Source organism: Podarcis melisellensis (genome assembly GCF_964234715.1).
Source record: "Podarcis melisellensis genome assembly, chromosome: 8".
Taxonomy (NCBI): domain Eukaryota; kingdom Metazoa; phylum Chordata; class Lepidosauria; order Squamata; family Lacertidae; genus Podarcis; species Podarcis melisellensis.
Genome location: NC_138540.1, coordinates 20,071,924 through 20,094,610, shown reverse-complemented (window position 1 = coordinate 20,094,610; position 22,687 = coordinate 20,071,924). Strand labels below are relative to the sequence as shown.

The window sequence follows — 22,687 nt, the reverse complement described above, 5'->3', positions numbered from 1 at the left end:
CACTGAGAAGGATGCCTCCTGTAGTTCAGAGGTCTACTGTATGGAGTGCTGCATGGCAACCCGGCAGATCCTGAAGCTCATTTTGGATGGGCCACCCAACAAAGAGAGAATGTGGGGAAATACTCAAGTTTGCATGCCCTGAATCTTCTAACTTAACAGGCCCTGCTGAAATTTCCTTGCTTCAAAATCCAGGCACTCGACTGGAGCCTATGCAAAACTTAACTACAGGTGTTTTCTTCCATTTGCAGCCTGTTTCAGAGCTGAAGGCAACCTGGTGCCAAGTATAATCAGACTGTCTCGCCGCGAGAAAGTAGGGCGCCAGAACAACTCGACCTGGCCAGCCATTGTTTTCTAAAAGGACCATTGTTAGTGGAAAACAGAGCAAGTTGTGGGAAACAATGTGGCGGTGAGTTCGAGATGCGCTCCACCGCGGCTTGTCAGAAGCAACGTATGCAAAGGGTTAAAGCTGGCCAAAAGGAATGACCGTCCTTTCACGGGGGAAATGTTCTCCTTTACAATAAACACTATTCACCCGTGAGGATTGTCTTCCCAGAGGAAGCTGGAGAGGCTCGCTCTCTGAGTTGCCTGCTATTGTGTGCCACGGGGCAAAGCGCTCCAGGAGCTGCTTAGCTGGAGAGAGTTTCATTTTATTTTCTGGAGCTGAAGGTGTTTTGAAAGAGAATGGACTTGTTGCAACTGTGGAACAAGGGCCTGGAATTCAAAGCCGGAAGCCAGTCTGCTGAAGTCAGAAGCTGGTTGCTGCCCAGGAAGCCGCACACAGTAGATAATGTTAAAACAATAAAAGGGAGTGTCTAATTTATTGAAGTTCATGGACATTATTAACATGGCCCATTCATTTCTGTGAGTGTAGGACTTAGGTAGTTGAAAATGACCCAGTGAGCTTTGTACAGCATCTGAAAGACTTTCAAATTTATCAGGGTATCAGCTATCGTGAATGTGAGACCACGTCTCTTCCCCACGAAATCATCTCTGCCAAAGAAAGACGGTGCTGTTTCCACGACAGTCTTGGGCCAGCACACAGGATCCGTTTTTCAAGCCCCACGACTTTGTCACAATGGGGAAATGGCTGCTTCTCGTTGTTGTTTTGCTCTCAAATCCCCTAGATTACTTTAAACACACGCACATACTCACATTGTTCTTTCTTTCCCTTTTCTTCACATCATTGCCCCGAGTCGCTGCCTGCAGAGATGCTGGATGGGCCAGAAATCCTGCAAGTATATAGCGGACTCTGGCATTTTTACGGGCTGCAATATACAGTGGGAGTATTTTTGTTTTGTGGCCCTCCCATTTCTGAAATACCACTTGAGCCGGTCTTCAGTTGGCCGGAAGAGGGTGGAAGCTATTTCATGGGTGACGTTTTGGGTTACTGCCGGCACATAACTCAAGCAAATCCACTCCTCTGCCTTCCAGTAATTATGCCTGCACAACCCTCCATTCGGCTTCCTTTATTGTCCAGTATTCCATTTACAGGCAGATAATGCTGCTTATGGCTTGGGCTGGTTCTGCCAGTGGCTTGTTTTATGCCCCTTGCTTTCTGGAGCTGTGCAAAGTTTTGGTAGGAAAGGAAGGGAAAGCCTTCTAAAGATTCTCTTTCCTGAAGCACTTGAGACTTAAGGAGTCAATATTTATTTGCAGACATATATGTTATGCAAGAGGGTGGCAGACAAGCATGTATTCCTGCCCCCTCCAAAAAACCCACACAATGTCATATTCGGGTTCCTTCTTGCTAGCAAACCCTTCTCTCCTACATCCCAACAGCCTACCCTATTTTTTAGTCTTCAGCTAGGGTTGCAATATTTCAAAAAGTGAAAACCTGAAAACAAAAGTTGTTGAGCTTCCAATATGGGCTGACATACACCCGGGTTTTCCGGACATTTTAGCCACTTCCTGAAAATTCCACCTGGATGCCTTTTGCGATGGATGAATCCTGGCTATGCCCGGGAAATTCCGGACATATGGCAGCCCTACTTCAGCCCATATTCATGGAAGCAGGGAGTGTCCGCTAGCAAGCAGCCACCAGACATCAAAAGCCATCAAAGCAAGCACCTCCTTAGCCTAGCCTGGACACAGCATAGAACAGGCATAGGTAAACTCGGCCCTCCAGAGGTTTTTTGGGACTACAACTCCCATCATCCCTGACCACTGGTCCTGTTAGCTAGGGATCATGGGACTTATACAGTAGTCCCAAAAGATCTGGAGGCCGAGTTTGCCTATGCCTGGCATAGAACAATCTTTCATGCAGCTAACAAGAAGCCTAGAGGTGGTTTATCAATCTTCACTTACTTATTTGTTTCACATTTATTACATTTATATCCCGCTCTTCCTCCCAAATTAGTCCAGGGCGGCAAATGTACAAATGATAAAACATCTAAGTGCATCTTTAAAATATTTCCAATACAGATGAAGATGGGGGAAAGATCTCTGCTTAAAAGGTTTGTTGGAAGAGAAGTGTCTTCAGCAGGTGTTGGAAACCCAACAGAGACGGTGCCTGCCTAATATTCAAGGGGAAGGAATTCCAAAGAGTAGGTACCACAACACTGGGGTGTGATGCCTACATTGTGCAGAACAAAGGTATCTGCAGGAGGCCCTCACCTGCAGAGCATAGTGATTGGTTGGGCATATAAGGGGTGAGACAATCTTGAAGATATCCTGGTCCCAAGTTGTTCAAGGGCTTTATACACTAAAACCAGCACATTTCACGCAGCCCAACAGTGCTCCCGTTGCAGCGGTGGAGAAAACATCGGAGATATGTATGCGCGTGCAGTGGCAAGCTTTGCCTCCATTTCCCAGATTTTTGCCTGAGTGACAGAAAATCACAGCATCCTAATCTAGGCTCATCATAAACATATTAAGGGCCTCGGCACGATAAATTCTGCTCCAACGAGATGCTTGGGGGGGGGGGGATTTATAGAACCAAGCAATCAATGGTGGCACAAGGGTAAGATGTCCTTGGGTGCATGTCAGCTAATTTACTGCCATTACTCAGATATGTAGCTATAAAAAGGACATCAGGATGCTTTTCTATGCCTTCATAAAAGCTTAATTTATAACTTCATCTCCAGAGTCAGGCTCTGCCCGCAAACGGTTTCTGACACACGGATCTCTTTCGGAAGGAAGGCTCGCCCAGGTGCTGACAATCATCCGTTCAGTTAATGAGACAAAGGGAGAAGAATTGCCTGCAGTGACGGCAGCGTCATCTACTCCCCCCCCCACCGCCGTGCAAATTTATTAGGCTACTTGGGATTATTAGGGTAACTAAGTATTTTGTGGCTGTGAACATAGGAAGCTGCCTTTAGGCTGAGTTCGTCTAGACTAGTGGTGTCTTCTCTGACTGGCAGCAGCCCTCCGGGGTCTCAGGACCTAGCGAAGAACTGCTTGCAGCCATGTCAGGCATTTTTGTATCTTCCATCTTAAACATGGGTGGAGATTTCCATGGAGGTTGTGGCATGCAGAGAAGGGAACGGTAAACTTTCCCCTGCCTTCATCCTGATGAAAGAAGCCTCCACTCACTGTCACACGTAAATGAGTTAAAATTTATGATGGAGGGGAACGCTCCCATTGAGTGATCCCTGCAAGCAATGGCTACTAGCTATGATGGCTATGTTCTCCACTGCCAAAGGCAGCAATGCTTCTGAATGCCAGTTTCTTGGAACTGCAAGTCAGGAAAGGGCTGTTGCACTCAGGTCCTGCTTATGGGCTTCCCATTGCAGAATCTGGTTGGCCACTGTGAGAACAGGGTGCTGGAGCATATTCTTTGGTTCTTATGTTCTTAGCAGGGATTCTGATGTCAAGGAGTGGATTATAAAAGGATTCCTTCTAACAAGGAAATTTCTCTTTCTTCCTCCGTTTAAAATATCATCATTGTCAGTTTTCCCCTGCAAGTTTCTGGGGGGCTTGGCCCCTGTGGGAGCGAGTTCCTTAGGTTAACTATGCGCTGCGTGAAGACGTCTTTCCTTTTCTCTGTCCTGAATCTTCCAACATTCAGCTTCCTAGGATTTCCACAAGTTCTAGTGTTAAACCACAACGGGGCAGTTTGTCCTCCTAGGGAGTCCTCCAGCTCCAAACCTTCTCTGGGAAAAAGAAACAGGAACTGCACGCCAAGCAGGCAAACCGTGTGTGTGTTTATGCAAAGGCATTTTCCCACCCCCTGCGCGCACACGCACACACACACACTTGATTATTTATTCCATGCAAATTTGCATGCAAAATTCCAAATGCCTTTCTTCCTTCAGAAGCATTATGCACTTCTTAATTGCAAGAGAAATGAAGTCGGCTTCTCCCTTCTGCGTTTGCAAGATGCGGAGCTCGTCGTCGGTACTCAATAAATAATCAAGGTTTGTTTTTTCTTCAAAACCTTCCTTGCCACTTTTGCTAATGATCCATGATGTTTGCGATAAACAAGCCATTTCCCTCCGAGAAGCTTCAATCAGCTTCTTGTCTCCTGGGAGCCCTTCTCTCTCTCTCTCTCTCTCTCTCTCTCCTTCTGTTTCTCTTATCGCCAACCATGGTGTCTTATCAGTTCCTAGTGCTGTGAGCAGACTAAGCCAAGCTTAGCTCAGCCTCTTCTGGAAAAATGAGTACTGCACATGGGCAGGTGTTGATGGAGACTGAACTTGGAAGTATGTTAGGCATCTGATGGGAGCAGCGGAGAATTCTTGTGGGTTTGGGCCACCACAAAGGTCGAGAGAAAGTGAGGAAATGAGAATCATTGGGTTGTGTTCAACTGTGTTCTATACAAATTGGACCCATTGACATTAACAGACATAACTTATTCATAGTCAATAGTCTACTCCAAGTATGGCTACAGAACTTTAGAGTTGGACAGGATCTTGGGCGTCAGCAGGTCCAACCTGTCTGCTCAAATTGGTGGGTGGGTGTTCCTGCATCCATCTTTGTTGCTGGAGGCTCAGGTAGCCTTAGTGGCTAGGAGTGCCTTTTACCAGCTGTGGCTGGTATGCCTATAGCAGTCCTTGGACAGAGTTAGTCTGACCACAGTGAGCCATGTATTGGTAACCTCAAGACTTGCAACACACTCTATATGGAACTCTCAATTGGGCCTGGTTTGGAGGCTCCAGCTGCTGCAAAATACAGTGTTCCTCAGGTTAAGGACTTAATTCGTTCTGGAGGTCCATTCTTAACATGAAACTGTTCTTAATCTGAAGCACCACTTTAACTAATGGGGCCTCCCACTGCCGTCACGCCGCTGCTGCATGATTTCTGTTCTCATCCTGAAGCAAAGTTCTTAACCCGAGGTACTATTTCTGGGTTAGCAGAGTCTGTAACCTGAGGCGTCTGTAACCTGAGGTACCACTGTACTGTGGATAGAGTGTTGATGGGGACAGACTATTGATATGCTACCAGGTCAGGGTCAAGGTTATTGTAATAATTTTCAAGGCCCTTAGGTTTTTAGGTCAAGGAGACCTCAGGTACTGCCTGAACCTTTCAATCCTTGCCCAATCATTGAAGTCACTCTTAGTGATACCCCCTGGCTCGGATGCACGGCTCATATTCACCAGGAGCTGTGTGTTCAGTGTTGTGAGCCCAGTTTTATGCAACTCCCAGTTGAGGTCAGAAAGGCCCTCTTCCTGTTGACCTTCCAGGACCTACAGAAGACTTCTTTATTCCTGCAGGCATTTCAAATGAATTCTGGTTTCCTGGTTTTAACTAACTGCACTGAGTTTCTTTGCACACCGCCTAGAGACATTTGTAATTAAGCACTTAGAAATTGCTGAAATCAATCTTGAATGAAGAAATATTGAAACTACAAAATGTTGTAATATACAGCTACTGACTCACGCCTGAGTGCATGAACCCTGAATTGCCCATGGGGGTGGAGCTTAGCAGACTCCCTGCAACCTTTTAGTTTCCTGCTATTCTCCTTTTTTCCTATGCTTCCCAGAGCAAGGAGACATGTGGTCAATGGCTCCCAGTTGCAAAAAAAAAAAAAAAACCAAGTGAACTGAATCTCTCCAAAATGGAGATTTTAAAGCCTGCACCTTTGCTAACCCAGAGATTATGTGGTGTTTTTTGTAAGGAAACCAAGTTCTTTTCCTTTTAAGTCATTTGGAACCTTTTTGATCTTCATTTTACTGCCAATGGAGACTTGCTTACTGTAACTTCTGGAAAATCCGTGAATAAAACATTCACTTATTTGCAAAGTTAAGTGTCTGTGATTTCTTCTAGCCTAAGTATTTTTGTAGGCAACATTTGTTTATGGATGGATGAAGGCAGATGCAAATCTAAGCCCCCCACCAGAATTACACATAACAACAATTATTATTTTAGTTGCCTTTGTGGCCAAAAAAAAAAAGCCCTCCCCCTCCAAATTTCCTTCCTTGAGATCTTTCTGCCTTGTCAGCTTTGGTAATTGAGAATTCAACAGCAAAAAGCAATGTAACGAGCCTTCAGTTTTTACTGTCAGCCTGGCTGTCCACATATTTCAACTTTATGAGGCATATTCTTGCAGCGAGACAAATTGTATACAAGGCCCTCATTCCGCCAATATTTCCTTGGCTTGACATTTCATCTTCTCCACGGGAGTGGGAGCCCAGTCACGATGCCAAGCTGAGGACAAGGCCCAGATGAAAGGAGGAGGAGGCTTCTGCTGGACCACATCTGGGAAGGACAAAAGAGCAAGGGGAGCAGATCCGGCTTGAGGATGGAGCACCTGCTTGGCGTGCAGAAGGCCTCAGATTCAATCTCTGGCATCTTCAGGAAAAGCTGCTGGAGACTCCCTATGTTCCTGTGTCTTAAGAGGAGGGCCACAGCTCAGTGGCAGAGTATCTGCTTTGCATGCAGAAGGCCACAGGTTCAATCCCCATCATCTCTGGTTAGGGCTGGGGCAGATCCCCTGCCTGAAACCCTGGAGAGCCACAGCCAATTAGTGTACTGAGCCAGAGGGACCATCTAAGGTAGCATCCTATGTTCCTATCAGCCCAAGGCAGCATGAACAGCCATTATGGGTGATGGAGGTGGTAGTCTATTATCATTTGGAGGGCCACAAGTTCCCCTTCCTCTGCTCTAGGAAAACTAGGTGCTGACCAAGGATCAGTGTAAGGAAGCTTCCTATGTTCCTATATAACCTCCCTTCAAACTAGGTGAGCCAAGTCAGAAGTTGAGATCAAAAGGTGCAACAAAACGCAATGTGGGTGACTGCAACTCCCATCTTCCCCAGCCACCTTAGCCAATGTTGAGGGATCATGGGAGTTGTAGTCCAGCAACATCTGGGGACCCAAGGGGATGAATTCTTATCAGGACTGCTTTGTGTGTAGAAGGCCCAGGTTCAATCCCTGGCTTCGCCAGGTATGGGCTAGGAGAGACCCCCGTCTAAAACCCTGGAGAGCTGTTGCCACTCAGTGTAGACAGTCCTGAGCTAAATGGACCAATGGTCTGGGCTCAGCAGAAGGCAGCTTCCGATACAATGTTGGCGAGGATGGTACAGGAGTAGTTGGGAAACAAGAAAATGTAAGAAAACTGAAATAACTGAACAAGACTGCGCTACGGCAACAACAAAAAAAGAGATCACAAGCTGTTTTCCAACAGCTTGGATTTCACGCTGAGAGATGTAGTTAAACGGGCTCGCTTTCCCTATCGGTGGGCGATGCTGTGCGCCCGCCTTAAGAGTACAAGGCATGGATCAGAGATAAGAAAATGTGCTCAGTGGGAGGTAACCGGCTTCTGCTGGGCATCCTAAATCCATTTAGGCCTTTAGGTGGGACCGTGATATTAGTGTAATCTCTCTGGTTTCCCTGCAAACGGCCTCCTGACACGGCACTTTGGTCTCTACTTAATGAAACGAGAACGGCAACCCAACTGCGCCCCCCCTTTCGCAGAAAGCACCAGGCTCCCCACCGTTACTACCTTACAAAAGGCACCGCAGTTTTCTGGCAAATTAACCACAGCCCAGAAATAATTAACCCCACTGCGGCGAGGATTTTTACAATGGCTATATATCAAGCTCAGCTAACTTAGGCCCCCTCAGATAATTGCTTCGATCTCAATTGTTTCCCCCACAAACGCAGAGAGCCCCCCCTTCTTTCTACCAACCGTTGTAAAATCAGCTGTTGTTTATGTGCCATGCAGGGTGACTTTAGAAGATGTATGTTGAATGCCGCATCTCAGTACGCCGTCCCTTTAGGGAGGGACTGCTGCTCAGCGGTAAAGCACATGCATTGCATACAGAAGGGCCCGAGTTTGATTCACGGCATCTTCAAAAGGATCAAGAAGCAGATGATGGAGTCCCTATTTCTGCCTGAGAGCCTAAAGTGCTGCTGTCAGGCATGGAAGCAATACTGGGCTAGATAGGGACAGCTAAAGGGGGCTCACATTTCCGATTTAGAGTGCAGTGAAGTCATGTGGAGTTGTTCCAGTGCGTTAACAGCTTTCTCCCCAGCTGTTCACATCCACAGGACTTCATTAGTGTCAGATTCATATCTGTCTGTATATGCACAGGGCAGGCATGTCTTTACCCTTATGAGAGGGTGTTTGCACCTTGGCTAGAGACAAAATAGGAATAGCTGGAGGACTCCAACTGGTGTGAAACTGGTTTGAGAAACAAAGTATCCAACAGCAGTATTTTAAAGCAAAGCACAGGCTACATAAGCATTTGGAAGAATGTCGTGCAGACACGGGTTAAAAAACCCAGAAATGGAAACTCTGCGAGTGTGAACACTCCCTGTGTGTGGCTCCCTGTGTTCTTTTAGCAGAAGGGTGGGGGCTTTTCCAGGCAAATTAATAGGTGCTGCCCCATTTCACAGACACTTCCCAGCCAGACAAAAGCACTCAAGGAAGCAGAGCAGAGGGGAAGGAGTGTGGCCCAGGGAGAATTCCAAGGGCCAGGTAGAGAGGTCCATAGGGCCACATTTGTTCCCAGGGCCTGAGGTTCCTTACTCCTGTGCTAACATTTAGGAGGCAAATAAGAGGCTTGAATGAAGAAGGTGTGCATCAGCCTAGCCATAGGGAGCTACTAGGAATTGTGTGTTTAAGTCATTTCAGTGGATCTACTCTGAACAGGAAGGGACGCAGGTGGCGCTGTGGGTTAAACCACAGAGCCTAGGACTTGCCGATTAGAAGGTTGGCGGTTTGAATCCCCACGACGGGGTGAGATCCCGTTGCTCAGTCCCTGCTCCTGCCAACCTAGCAGTTCGAAAGCACGTCAAAGTGCAAGTAGATAAATAGGTACCACTCCGGCGGGAAGGTAAACGGCGTTTCTGTGCGCTGCTCTGGTTCGCCAGAAGTGGCTTAGTCATGCTGGCCACATGACCTGGAAGCTGTACGCCAGCTCCCTCAGCCAATAAAGCGAGATGAGCGCCACAACCCCGGAATCGGCCACGACTGGACCTAATGTTCAGGGGTCCCTTTACCTTTACCTTACTCTCAGCAGAACTTAGTTGGAGACAACCTTCTGCAGTTTCCTTGGGCCTGCCTCCCTGGTTACATTCCCCGCCTGTCTCGCTGCTGAGTTGCCCTTCCCTTCCTGCCAACAGGCTCTTATATGGCCACAGCGAGGGAATGGACACATACCGCAGCCAGCTTCCACTGCGTCTCTCCAAACCTCTACGCTCCAGTGTTTACTTCCAGCTGAGCCAAGGCTGGAGAAATGCAAGGACGTGCCACACCCTTGCTGCCTTCCTGTTTCTAAGCTATGGCTGGGTGACCAGCTATCTGGATGCTGACGCAACAGGGTTTGGGGTTTGTTTGTTTTTGTACTGTTATGTACTGAGTTGAATAGGATCCAAATTGCAGCAGTCTGATTGGTCCTAGAACAATAGGATCCAGAATGCAGTACTCTGATTGGTCCACAGGAGCCACGCAATCTAACTCCAGGTGGAAGTGAAGCCACAACCTGATTGGCCTACAGGAGAATCCTGGAATTAGCCAATCACATGGCGCCCATTGTATAAATAATGTATATAAAGCAGACATTTCAGGGGAACTTGCATTCCTCACTACTATGAGCTGAATAAAGAGCATGAAATTCACACTCGACTCCAAGTATATTTCATGCACTATGGAGGCAGGGTTAGACTACATGACCACCAAGTTCCCTTCTAATGCTGCGGTTCAATGATATAAGGCCTTTAAAAGATTGAGCTTTTGAAGTTGAGCCTTTAAAAGTTTGCTGGATTAGCCATCTATCTGCTGTCCCTGAAAGGTCTCTCCAACTTGCTATAGATCTTCCCCTTCTTCTGGTTACATTCCACTTCCCACTGCCAGATCTCTCCTCAAAACCCATCCCACCCCATCAATAGTGTCTTAGTTTGCACTGCACTGCCCCACTTTACCTTCCAAATCCACTGTGCAGCTACGGGTTGCAACTGAAGCCGTCAAACACGGGGCATGGCCGAAACAGTTAAAATTGCTTTTAAGCAAAAATTAAAACCAAATGCCACAAAGGGAAAACTAATATAGGAATAATCTTCATCAGACTTAATTAGCAACTCAGGCTGTTACCAAGACACACAATTAAATCTATAGGTAAAACGACAAGCCAATACAATTTGTGCACAGAGCTTTAATCTGCAAGCGGGTGCACAAATCTATAAGGAGGAAAAACAATCATTAATTTTAATAATGCCTAGAATTACTATGTGCCGAGATGAGTTTTCAGCATCAAGACAACAGCTTCACCTCTTGGGAGGCATCAAAGAAGAATTAAACTTTCTTTCCTTAAATATGAATGGGGAGAGCCAGCTTGTCTGGATCCTTAAAATGCAGCGGATGTTCGCACCAGGTAATGGAATATCGTACACACTCGCAGCAATGTCTCTCTCAGTGGACTAAACTGGTTATTTCCATATCCATCTTTTCAATCTGTGTCCGGTTGCACAATACCATTTGGGGCTTAAGATAAACCTGTTTAGATTTTCTTCTTCTTCTCCTCCTTCTTCTAACGGATGCTTTGCATCAAGGGATGCTTTTGTTCCTGGAAGTTTATGGCTGTCTAAAACTTTGTAAGCTGAGAAACGGGGCCAGTGTCTCCAGCAGAGTTGTCAGCGAATCAATTTCTATGCACTTTCAAAGTATGTAGTGTTATTGTTATGATTGGGGGGGGGGCAGTCAGTCTGGATGGAACCCTAGGTTCTCTTCCAAACCTTCAACCTATGAGAAGAGAAGACTCCCTGGAAAAGACCCTGATGTTGGGAAAGATGGAGGGCACAAGGAGAAGGGGACAACAGAGGACGAGATGGTTGGACAGTGTTCTTGAAGCTACCAGCATGAGTGTGACTAAACTGCAGGAGGCAGTGGAAGACCGGAGTGCCTGGCATGCTCTGGTCCATGGGGTCACGAAGAGTCGGACACGACTAAACGACTAAACAACAACAACAAAATACCTGTGGGGGCAGAATATGTAAGAGGAAGCCTGCCAAACTAGTCCCTTTGTCAAGGAAGTGCCAAAGAAAGGGGGGGGGAGACATTCCACCCCATTGTGTTCATCCAGCTAGAGGCCATGCAATCCTAGGTAGGGAAAAGAACAATAGCCAGAGTTGGTGGTCGTGTATGTGTGTGTGTGTGTGTGTGTGTGTGAGAGAGAGAGAGAGAGAGAGAGAGAGAGAGAGAGAGAGAGAGAGAGAGATATGAAAAGCTAAATGCTAGAAACTGCAGGCAGAGAGCAATGTTTTTTGTTCTGTGCTGGATCTGTTGAGGTATTAAGACTGAGAGCCCCTCCATCCGATGCTCAGTTTGTATCTACAGTCATACCTGGGGTTACAGACGTTTCGGGTTGCGCGATTTCAGGTTGCGCACCGTGCCAAACTCAGAAGTACTGGAATGAGTTACTGCTGGGTTTCAGCACTTGTGCATGCGCAGAAGCGCTAAATCGCGCTTTGCGCGTGCACAGAGGCGCTGAATTGCAACCGCATGTGCACAAACGTGGCGCTGCGGGTTGAGAACATGCTTCCCTCGTGGATCATGTTCACTACCCGAGCGTCCACTGCATGTGGAAATAAAGTCATAGGCCCTAAAGACACCACACCTTCTGCTAACTTGCATTTCAAGGAAACCAAACCCTGGGTGATGCGATTTAGATCCCTTGCGCCTCTCACTGCTTAGAGGGTGGGGTGGCATGTAACAATATATTTCAGGAATCCCTCTCCGTGACACACACCACAGACGCCACACCACACTGAGGTCCAGCGCCGAGGGCCTTCTGGCGGTTCCCTTGCTGCGAGACCATATAACACTGGTCCTGAAAGACCTACATTGGGTCCTGGTACATTTCCAAGCACAATGCAAAGTGTTGGTGCTCACCTTTAAAGTCCTAAACGGCCTCGGCCCAGTATACCTGAAGGAGCGTCTCCATCCCCATCATTCAGCTTGGACACTGAAGTCCAACTCCAAGAGCCTTCTGGCGGTTCCCTCCCTGTGAGAAGTGGGGTTACAGGGAACCAGGCAGAGGGCCTTCTCGGTAGTGGCGCCCGCCCTGTGGAATGCCCTCCCACCAGATGTCAAAGAGAAAAATAACCACCAAATTTTTAGAAGACATCTAAAGACAGCCCTGTTTAGGGAAGCTTTTAATGTTTAATAGGTTATTGTATTTTAGTGTTTTGTTGGTAGTAGTATCCACCTTAATGGACCAGCCTCCACTGGGTCAGAGACGCCTCTTCCTGCAAGGCTGTTCCTGAGGTCCTTCTCAAATGCTGACACCCACATATGAGCAGTCAGCAGTGTTGGAGGCAGGGTGGGCACACCAGGTGAGCAGGGAAGGAGGGCACTCTCTTGCTTCCTGCTATGCATCTTTAAAACTAATATTATCATTGATTTTTATTGCACATGTTTTATTTTTAAAAATGGGGGGGGAGGAATAACCCTCAGCTTACATTGACAATACATTTAAACATCAACACATCCATCTTAGTTTACACATATAGATCAATATATGCCATCTAAATGTCCAATTATGTATCCAAGAGTTGGTGTTTATATAAAACGTGCTCAATTGTAACAAGAGTGTTAATGTCATCAAACCATCGCAAAAGAAATAGCAGATATTTATCCTTTCAGGCTCAAATAATAAGTCTCTTAGTGATCAGTAGGGCCCACAACATCCGTTCTTGTTGTCCCACAATTAATCTCCATGTGAGAAATACAATTTAAAACTACACAAACATATGAAAATTTCAAGGATCTTGCCAATACAAAATTGATACGGATGACAACTTCTGATGAAAAAGAAGTATCACTGGACATGCTCACATCCTGTGTCTCAGAGAGGTATTTACAGTTTTACACCTCCAGCACCTACCTGAATTGGACAGGGCTTCCTGGTATACATAGCAGGATAGATCTAAGTAAAATGTAACATCTGATCCAGCATACCAGCCCATAGATAAAGAGGAAACCCACCATTTTATGTACCAACTGCTGTGCGGTCTACAGCACTTGAAAAGCATTTTAATAACATTGTAACATCAATGTTACAAGGAGTATGTAAAAAATGGACTTTTAACAGGTGAGAATGTAAAGTTATAATATATTAAGATAAAGGATTATGATAAAAACAAAGAGGGAAAGGATTTGCTGAATTAACTAACTGAACTGGAATACAAAAAAGGGAGGTGTGAGGAGGTCAGGGAAACAAGTAAATGAAAGTTAAGACATGGAAAAACTGATTTATTTTTAATTGTTTTTATTTTTCTGTATTTTGTATCTTTTGTTTTTTTTTTCTTCTCTTTTTCTTATTTTTGTAATCTTTTTTGAAACTTTAATAAATATCATTAAAAAAAGAAAAGAAAAGCATTTTAATAAAAATAGAGACATTGGATTATTATCTCATTATACATGATTTAGCTATTTTTAGCCATATTACCCATTGCTTTTTCCTGTAAGACCAACTGCAGTCGTAAACAGTCGTCAACAGGTTTATCACACCTATCAGCCAATCACCCATTCCCACCACCCTTATGAGTAATACCCCTCCCCACCCTCTCACTATATATAAGGGTCTGGTGACTTCTTTTTCAGTGTATCTGAAGAAGTGTGCATGCACACGAAAGCTCATACCAATAAGGAAGGATTTTTATTTATTTATTTATTTACTATGGCAGACCAACACGGCTACCTACCTGTAACTAGAATGATGTTATTCATTTATGCATAAAATCTTAACACACTGTTCCTCCCAAAGGATCCCAGGGTGGCAAACACACAAATGATAAGACAATGCAATTAAAACATTAAAGAATGAATTTTATATATAAAAACAATTGCACAGCAGATGAAGATTGGGATAAAGATCTCCCCCCAAAATATTTGTCACAAGAGGAAGGTCCTCTAATAGAGCTTCTGAAACAACAAAAGGGCCGGTATCTCTCTAATATACAACATGAGAGCATTCTATAGGGCAGTTGCCAGCATGCTGAAGACCTAATCCCTACATTGTATGGAATGAAAGTCTTGACAAGATGGTATCTGCAGGAGGCCCTCTCCTGCAGAGCGCGGTGATCAGTTGGGCATAAAATGCATGAGACAATCTTTTACTCCAATTTGCATATGAACATTTCCAAAGGCAATGTTTTCCAGAAAACCCACATCGCTGCCTCCGCTTAGGGCTTTCGAAACCAGCACTTTGAATTGCAATCAGAAATAACCAAGCCATCATTGCAGCTGCTACAAAGGTGGCGCTGGGGGAGCAGAGACGTATGAGCCCTATAATCCCACCACTGTAAGAAGTGTGGCAGCAGCATTCAGAAGCGACTGAAGTTTCTGAATGGTCTTTAAAGGCAACCCACACATAGCACATTACAATAATCGAGACAGGAATGAGGCACAGATCACTGTAACCAGATAGGAAGGTTACACTGTTTTGACCTCTTCTGCTAATATCAAACATTAACAGGTGAGCATTTGTTGCTTTCTGATGCCTAGCGGAAAGCCAGCAACATTCAGGCAACTGATCTCAATGCCTTTGTGCAAGCCGCAACACTGTTCACCCTTACCTGCCGCCGTCTTCTGAACTTCTCGAAAGCCTCCTGCATGCTCTCAGTATCTGTTCTTTTCTCCTTCCCTTCATCATCAGATTCCTCAAGAGTTACTGTGAAAGCACAGTAATTGTTCTTCCTTCCCGATGCCATCATTCTTTCATACCTTCCGTACAAAGAAGTTCAAATGGTCATTTGCCAGAAATTCACATTTTAATTCCACCGCAACCAAGTTTTGGAAGACTACTTCCTAGAGTGTTCCACCTCATAAGGAAATGAGAACACAGGGAGGGCTCTGATGGATCAAACCAAAGGCCCATCTAGTCCTGTTTCAGAATGTCAACCAGATGTCTATGGGAAGCTCACAAGCAGGTCCTGAGAGCAAGAGCATTCTCCACACCTGCCATTTCCAGTGACTAATATTCAGAGGTATACAAGCAACCCCCAGTTTGCAGGGGGGTTGCATTCCAGGTCATTGTAACCCCACAATGTTGGAGTGTGTATAAGTTAGCTCTGCACAGTTACGCCCCCTTTTTATGCCTTTTTCTTTGATGTGTTGAAATAAAAAATGAACTTCTAAGTTTTTCCACCAAGAAATTACTCTACCTGTAATTTAAGTGAGATATTCACCTCTAAATGCCAACTTTCCCTACTTCATTCTGTCCAAACAAAAAAAATTCCTTCCAGTAGCACCTTAAAGACCAACTAAGTTAGTTCTTGGTATGAGCTTTCGTGTGCATGCACACTTATGAATTACTATACATGTTTAGGTGGACAAAGACTACTGCATTGGATTCTGTATATTTAAGTATTAGGCACCATCTTTTTCACCTGGATATGAAAGGCAGTCAAGACCCTAATGATCTTTAAAGCATCTGTGGGTTTTAATGAAATCACTACTACATAGAGTAGTAATTCAATAACTATGTAACTATGCTGTATTACAGTATTTTAATATTTTTTTGGAAGCTGCCCAGAGTGGCTGGGGAAGCCTAGCCAGATGGGCGGGGTATAAATAATAATAATTATTATTATTATTATTATTATTATTATTATCATCATCATCATTATCATTATCATTATCATTATCATCATCATCATCATCATGCCAATGACAATGCACACATGCAGTCGTGGTTACTTTGAATGTGCACAGAATGTAATGGCCTGAACTACCTCTGACAGTGGAGGGAGATCATGTTTGTTTTTGGGTAGTGCTGAATGAGAAATTTGACTCAGTGTACAGTTTAAGGTGAAACAACCTAATTCACACTTTCCAAAACAATACACAAACTGAAACACAGCCATCCTTCAAAATTCACGCTTCTCTCCAGCCAAGTAATGGGTACAAAAATGTACACACTGGGGTAAAGTGTTCATAAAAATGCTTATATTAATGAAAGCAACATATGAAAATGCATCCCATTAGGAAAAATCACTTTGCGTGAATGTACACATTAGGGGAAATTACATACTAACGTGTATATTAGGAAAAATTCACACTAATGAATTTTCATGAGGACTTGGGGAAAAAAAGTAACTTGCAAATTGATGCAGAAATGGGGAAGACTCATATTTAGACTGGCAAAGTGAGACACCAAAATGAACAGATTTGCCCTCTCCTACTTTGCAGGGGGGGGGGCATCTCTGGGAAGGAAGAGCCATAATCTGAATCCTATTGAAATGACTACATGATCGGAGCAGAAGTGAAGTCCTTCGCTGCTTGTTAATGCGGGAACAAATGACTACCGTTTTCGAAAAGGCAGGCAGGGAAGCACTTAAATCTGTCCTAGCCTCATTACACAGATAATTAAAATTTCGCTCAGTAGTGCACAAGACCAATAACCTAGTCTATTAAAATATTTGTAAAAATGTCACTGTGTGTGTTCTTCCAAGATTTTAACGGCTTTCTCCAAATGTCTGGCTGGATTACCAAGTAGGCATGAAAGTTGAGCAGCCTTAACAGAGTGGATATGCTGGGCCCCTCCAATTTTTATTTTTATTTATTTATTTCTCTCTCTCTCAGTAAAAGTGAGTCCCAAGTCATTTCATTTACAGAGATGTGACAAAAAAACAAGCAAACAATTTTCAAGCTGATTGCTAAACAAGAAACAAACCAGCTCCCGTGCTCCATGGTTCTGGCTGATGTTTGCAAAGGTGCTTGCAAGTGCTTCCCCCACTCACAACCCAGCCTTTCTGCCCTCAAAACTGGAGACTCCCCTGACCACATCCCTCACTGGCCCTAAGTCCCACCTCAGTTGTTTTTGCCTGCCTGCAACGTGCCCTTCAACTCTGATACTGCCTCTTGGTTGCTGGATACAGGGAAAAGAGGAGTCTGTGAGTGTGCATACAAGCTAGTCAATGGATTACTGCAATGCATTATATGTGGGGCTGCATCTGGAAACAGTTCAGAAACTTCAGCTGGTGCAAAATTTGACAGCCAGGTTGCTCACCGGAACAAGAGAGTTTGAGCATATAACGCTGATACCAGCCCAACTGCACTGGCTGCCAATTAGTTCCCGGGCCCAATTCAAACTGCTGGTGCTGACCTATTAAGTCTTACAAGGCTCAGGACCTCAGGCCTCTCCCAATACAAACTGACCGGGACCCTGTGCTTATCGTCCAAGGTTCTTCTCTATGTCTGCCACTCTCCATGAGAAGTTCAGAGGCTGATAACACGAGAGCAGGCCTTTTTGGTGGTGGCTCCCCATCTGTGGAATGCCCTCCGCAGAGAGGCTCTCCTGGGAGGATCATTGCATGGATTTAGGTGGCAGGTGAAAACATTCCTCTTTACCCAACCATTAAATAATCTATGGCTTGCTAAATGGGGGGCGGGGGGAAAGTTATTACCATTATTTTATCATTATGCTGTGCAAATTATCTTCTTCACTGGACTTGATATTAGCCCAAAGGCTGAGAAATTGTCTTCTTAATGTTGTACATCACCCTGGGATCTTTAGATAAAGTGCTGTACATAAATCGAATAAATAGATAATAGCCTACTATATAATGGTCATATTTATATTCACTTTTACCTCTAGTCTTGCCCATCACTGACATGCGGCCCTTAGAAGGTTGCCCAGAAGAGAATGTGGCCCTCATGCTGAAAAAAAGGCTTCCCACTCCTGATTACTCCCAGCATCAATGTGGTGCTCTGATATTTACAGCGCAGCCACCAGAGATGGCCAGAAGGCAGTAGTGCGGTTACTGACCCACCAAGACTCAGGCACCAATTGTGTATTGGTCTTATATAGTTGCTACTCACTCTGCCCTAGCACCTTAATCTAGGCCAGGGGTCCTCAAACCTCTTCAGCAGGGGGCCGGTCCACTGTCACTCAAACCTTGTGGGGGCAGACTATATTTTTTTGGGGGGGTGAACAAATTCCTATGCACACTGCACATAGGGAGGGACGATGAGCGGTGCACGAAAGGGCTCTGGAAAGGGGCTGCTTTTAATGGTGGCTGCTTGATAGGGGCGCTCAGCCAACCGCGGATCCTGTGTCTTGCGAACGGCAGGGGCTGGTGGTGGCAGTGGAGGGATGATGAGCGGAGCGCGAAAGGGCTCTGGAGAGGGGCTGGCACCAACAAAGCCCAGCCCCTTCCTCCTCTAGGCAGGGTGGGAAGAAGCCAGAAGGAGGGAGGGAGGAGGAGGCGCCACCGCTGTGTGAGGGAGAGGGAGGGAGAGGAGAAGAATGCATGCGCACTGGCGATCCACATGTTGGCAGTCCACGCGGAGATTCCCAGACCATCCGCGGGCCGGATTTACAAGGCAATTGGGCCTCATCCGGCCTGTGGGTCTCAGTTTGACGGCCCATGGTCTAGGCAATGTTGCTGAGGTGCTCACAGAATCCTGTCATTGGCTCAATAGCCAATTAGTTGTCATGTCTCCTGAGGCTCAGAAGTGAGCAGGTGAGGCCTGTGTGGTAGGAACACATCCTAGTAGTGTACGTATGGCAAGATGGTGAGTCAGGAGGGAGAACATGGCTTTACTTTGTGGTTCAGGGGTGCAGCCTGATGAACACAGGGACAGAACTAGTCTCCAAATACTTGAGCCAACTAAAAAGCAGACTGCTCCCTTGTTTCTTACTGGAGACCCTGAGGATCGAGGTTAAAACCAAGAAGGGTGGCAACTTTACCTCCTATTGAACCAGCTGGTGGATCCAAATTGCCAGCCCTCTCAGAAGGTGGCAGTCCAGACCTTTCTCACATTTTGGTCATGCCATATCTTAGTCTCTGTCCCCTTGTCTTCAAAAGAGGGTTGACATTTTGGGGGAGCTGTTTGGTAGCCATGGTTATCATTCTAAAAATAAGGGGCTTCCATTATACTTTACAGAGCCACCTTTTATGGGTGATGAAGAATTGTTATTTCTTTGTCACTTTATTATAACTATTATAATTATTCTTAAAGGGGCATCCATATAGAAATGTTGTCACCTGCCAATTGGCCTTTTCAGAACACCTCTCTTTTCCCCCCAAAAAATGAAAATCAGTGCTGAAAACAGCGAGCTTCAGTAATAACAGTGTAAAGAGCTGCATGTTAAACCCTTTTGTCTTCAGGAGAAGTTGTGTTTTGTTGGACCAAGCTACAGGAAAGAAGGGGATTCCCTATTCTCTCCACTGGCTTTAAGACTCTTCACCTTTTCCCTGCCTCACACCACACCACCCTACAAAAATCAAAGGTATCTATTGAATCAAAGCAGTCTTTGATTCTTCGGTGACATCAAAACACTGTTGTGGTTTCTCTCCACCCCTTCCTGGATATAATAAGAATCAGGGTTTCATGTTGAGATGTCTTTGAGCGGTGCAAAACCAAAGAGGGAGCTTTAGCTGCAAAGCCAGACGGGCAGTGGAATTCTATTTGCTAACCAGCTGATGGAGGATGGGTATTGATTGTGTGTTATGCGATGTATTCAACACCAGTGCTACTCAGGAGTAGACCCACTGAAATTCGTGGTCACGACTAAATTAGGTTCATTAATTTCAATTGGTGTACTCTGAGTAAAACTTTGTGGGGAACATTTTTCACACCAAGGGCCACATTCCCATCTTGGGCAATCTTCCAGGGGCCACTTGACAGCAGTGGGCAGGGCTAGAGTCAACAGTGGGTGGAGCAATAAATGCAAAATTTATCACTGCACTAGTATTACACAGACTGCTTGTATGTTAGTTTGTTTAGACAGGAGTTTGCAGATATGTGAACGGACCAATCTGAGATTTTCAAATACTTTGCAGCTTGGTTCCCCCACCTCTTCTCTCTCTTTTTCTTTTCAGTGTGCTTAAAGGTGAATTAGAACTGTGTTTCATTTCCCTTCTGCCTGAGTTAAGGAAAGGGAACAATCTTCTACGATTCAACTGAATGAGTCTTGTGCTGTAATGTAGAAAAAATTACTCAGTTTATGTTTGCATTATTGCATGGTGAATATTATTGTTAATAATAATGATAAGAATACAGTGCTATTGTTTCTGCTTAACTGCTTAACATGAAATATTGAAAACATAAAAATAATGATTATATATGTCAACATAATTTAGTACTATTATTTTTAATGTAAGAATAGCTTTTTCTATATGGAACGTATGTGCATAGGGATCTTCGTGGACCACCACCCCTAAAAATTAACACCTATTCCCCCATCCTCAAAATAATCTTTCTCTCTCACCTGATCCCTCCTCCTCCAAATACTACCGCCACCTCTTCCAGGGGCGTCTCCGTGTCCTAGCAACGCTCAAGATGGCCTCTCTACCCGGAAGGATTTCTGGTCGTTGTAGTCCAGGGCTGCATTCAACGGCAGCGGCTCATTGTCGCCTGGAAACTACACCTCCCAAGAGGCGCCGCGGTAGAAAGAGGGGAAGTGGGGCAGGCGAAGCGCGTTTACCTGGACGAGGTGAGGCACGGAAGCGCGGTGGCTGATGGGAGGTGTAGTTTCCGAGGAGCAGGAGGCTCCAGCTACGCAGGCGGGCCTAGGGCCCCAGCGGGACTACAAATCCCAGAGAGGAGCGGGAGGGAGCGGGGCAGGGCGCCGCCTCAGGGCGGGGGGTACGAAAGGGAGCCGGTTGGAGTCGGCTGTTGCCAACGGCTGTTGGGTCCGCTCGCTCAGGTGAGGCCGGGAAAGGGGCGCGGGTGGGCGGGGCTTGTCTCCCGTCTTTCCCCCCATTCCTCCTCTCCGAAGGTAGAGCCCCTGAAGAACTGGAGGAGGGTCCCCCGTTGTCCCTCAGCGAGCATGGAAGGCTCAGGCAGTGGCGCCTCCTGCTCGGGGGGTCGGGAGGTGGGGAGGTCGGGTGGAATCTCGCCTTGACGTCACCTGCATTGACCTCCCCCCACATAGGCGTCTGGGGGGATCTAACTTGACCCTTCCACCCCACCTCCCACAGACAAACATTTGTGGGCATCTAGCTTTGCCCCCCTTTCCCTTCCCATATATTTGGGGGAGTCTAGTCTAGACGATTTCCTCCCCTCCCCTATGCATTTGGGCTAATATTTTAAAGTTTCAATATTTTAATGTTGTATTTTAATCTTGTTTTTAAGTTGTATTCATTCAACTTGTTTTTATTATTCTAGTTAGCCGCCCTGAGCCCGGCCTTGGCTGGGGTATAATTAAAAACTATTATTATTATTATCATCTAACCCTGACCTCCACCTACACACACACACACACACACACACACACACACACATATTTGGGGGAGTCTCGTCTTGATACTCCTGTGAACATGCACACGGTTGGGGTTTTTTGGGGAGGAGGGGGGTATTTTGCCAGGAGCATTTTGGCACCTGTATATTTTTAGGGACCAAGGGTGAAGCTTTGCTCTCCCATCCTTATTGACTTGTTAAATATTTGGGACAGAAGGTTCCCATCTGTATTTGTTATGAAACTTGGTTCTTGTTTTCATACGCACCTTGATAGATGCTATGGGGGGTTGGAGAAAGAAGTGGGCTAGTTTTGGGGGTGATTTGAAGGACAGCCTGCAGATGGGTGGGGTGTACATAATAAATCATTGTTATCATCATATGGAGTTTTGCATATACCGCCAACCAGCTGCCCCCTCCCTTTTCCACTGAACTATAGCTTTAACTGGTGCACACCTGTCACCTCATGGACCAAATGAGGAAGTCTGGTGGGCCTAGTTAGACCTGCTGACTGGATACTCTCTGCTGCCAACCTGAGTCAGGGGACCTTCAGTACCTACCCTTAAGGTCAGTTGTGCACAAGAAGTGGGGCCTTCTTGATGGGCACACCTTGCTGTGTCTAGCCTGTTGTTTAGGTCAGCGTTGGAGACCTTCCTCTTCAGTGCTGTATTTAACTTGAGATTCTAATTAGCTTGCGAGTTACAGAGCAACTTGTTAAAAGTTTTATTCTGTGCTTGGCAATGTGGATGCCATATCTTTATAACTTGCCCTGCTCTGGGTTGTATGTTGCTTTGTGAGGACATGGCCTTCAAGAATATATTTAATAAAGGAGTTAGTCTCTCACAAAGAGAATGGCCCAATATTGGATCTCAGGGTTGACCCACCTACTCACCTATCAAAATGAGGAGAAGCTCCCCTCAAAAGGGAGAGTGTTTGAGGCCTCACACCTGTATGTCTGGCTCCCTACAGACACTCTAGACAGAACTATGTGGGTCTGTAAAACAAGCAAGTTCCAATAAGGAGAATTTTTTTTTTTTATAATTCCACTTAATATCCCATCTTCTTCCAAAGCATACAAGGTGAGGTACCTATTGTCCTCAGAATAGCTTTATAATGAAGG

General features: G+C 45.6%; 2 protein-coding genes across 4 annotated transcripts in view; one reads left to right on the top strand and one right to left on the bottom strand.

Moving 5' to 3' along the window:
- TTLL10 (tubulin tyrosine ligase like 10) overlaps window positions 1-20,697 on the bottom strand; it is a 200,434-nt gene extending 179,737 nt beyond the window's left edge. The window contains exons 1-2 of one of the 2 annotated variants that reach the window (XM_081923495.1): window positions 20,600-20,697; window positions 14,958-15,105 (exon numbers count right to left, since the gene is read on the bottom strand). In XM_081923495.1, coding sequence (XP_081779621.1) covers window positions 14,958-15,095 — 138 coding nt within the window. In that variant the 5' untranslated portion in view covers window positions 15,096-15,105; window positions 20,600-20,697. The remainder of the gene's footprint in view (window positions 1-14,957; window positions 15,106-20,599) is intronic. The other variant, XM_081923497.1, reaches the window with a different exon arrangement.
- Window positions 20,698-20,833: 136 nt separating this feature from the next.
- The window catches only part of LOC309376913 (uncharacterized protein C1orf159), a 33,484-nt gene continuing 31,630 nt past the window's right edge, over window positions 20,834-22,687 (top strand). For both annotated transcript variants that reach the window (XM_081923847.1, XM_081923846.1), the window contains exon 1: window positions 20,834-21,037. In XM_081923847.1, the coding sequence (XP_081779973.1) occupies window positions 20,850-21,037 (188 nt within the window). In that variant the 5' untranslated portion in view covers window positions 20,834-20,849. The remainder of the gene's footprint in view (window positions 21,038-22,687) is intronic.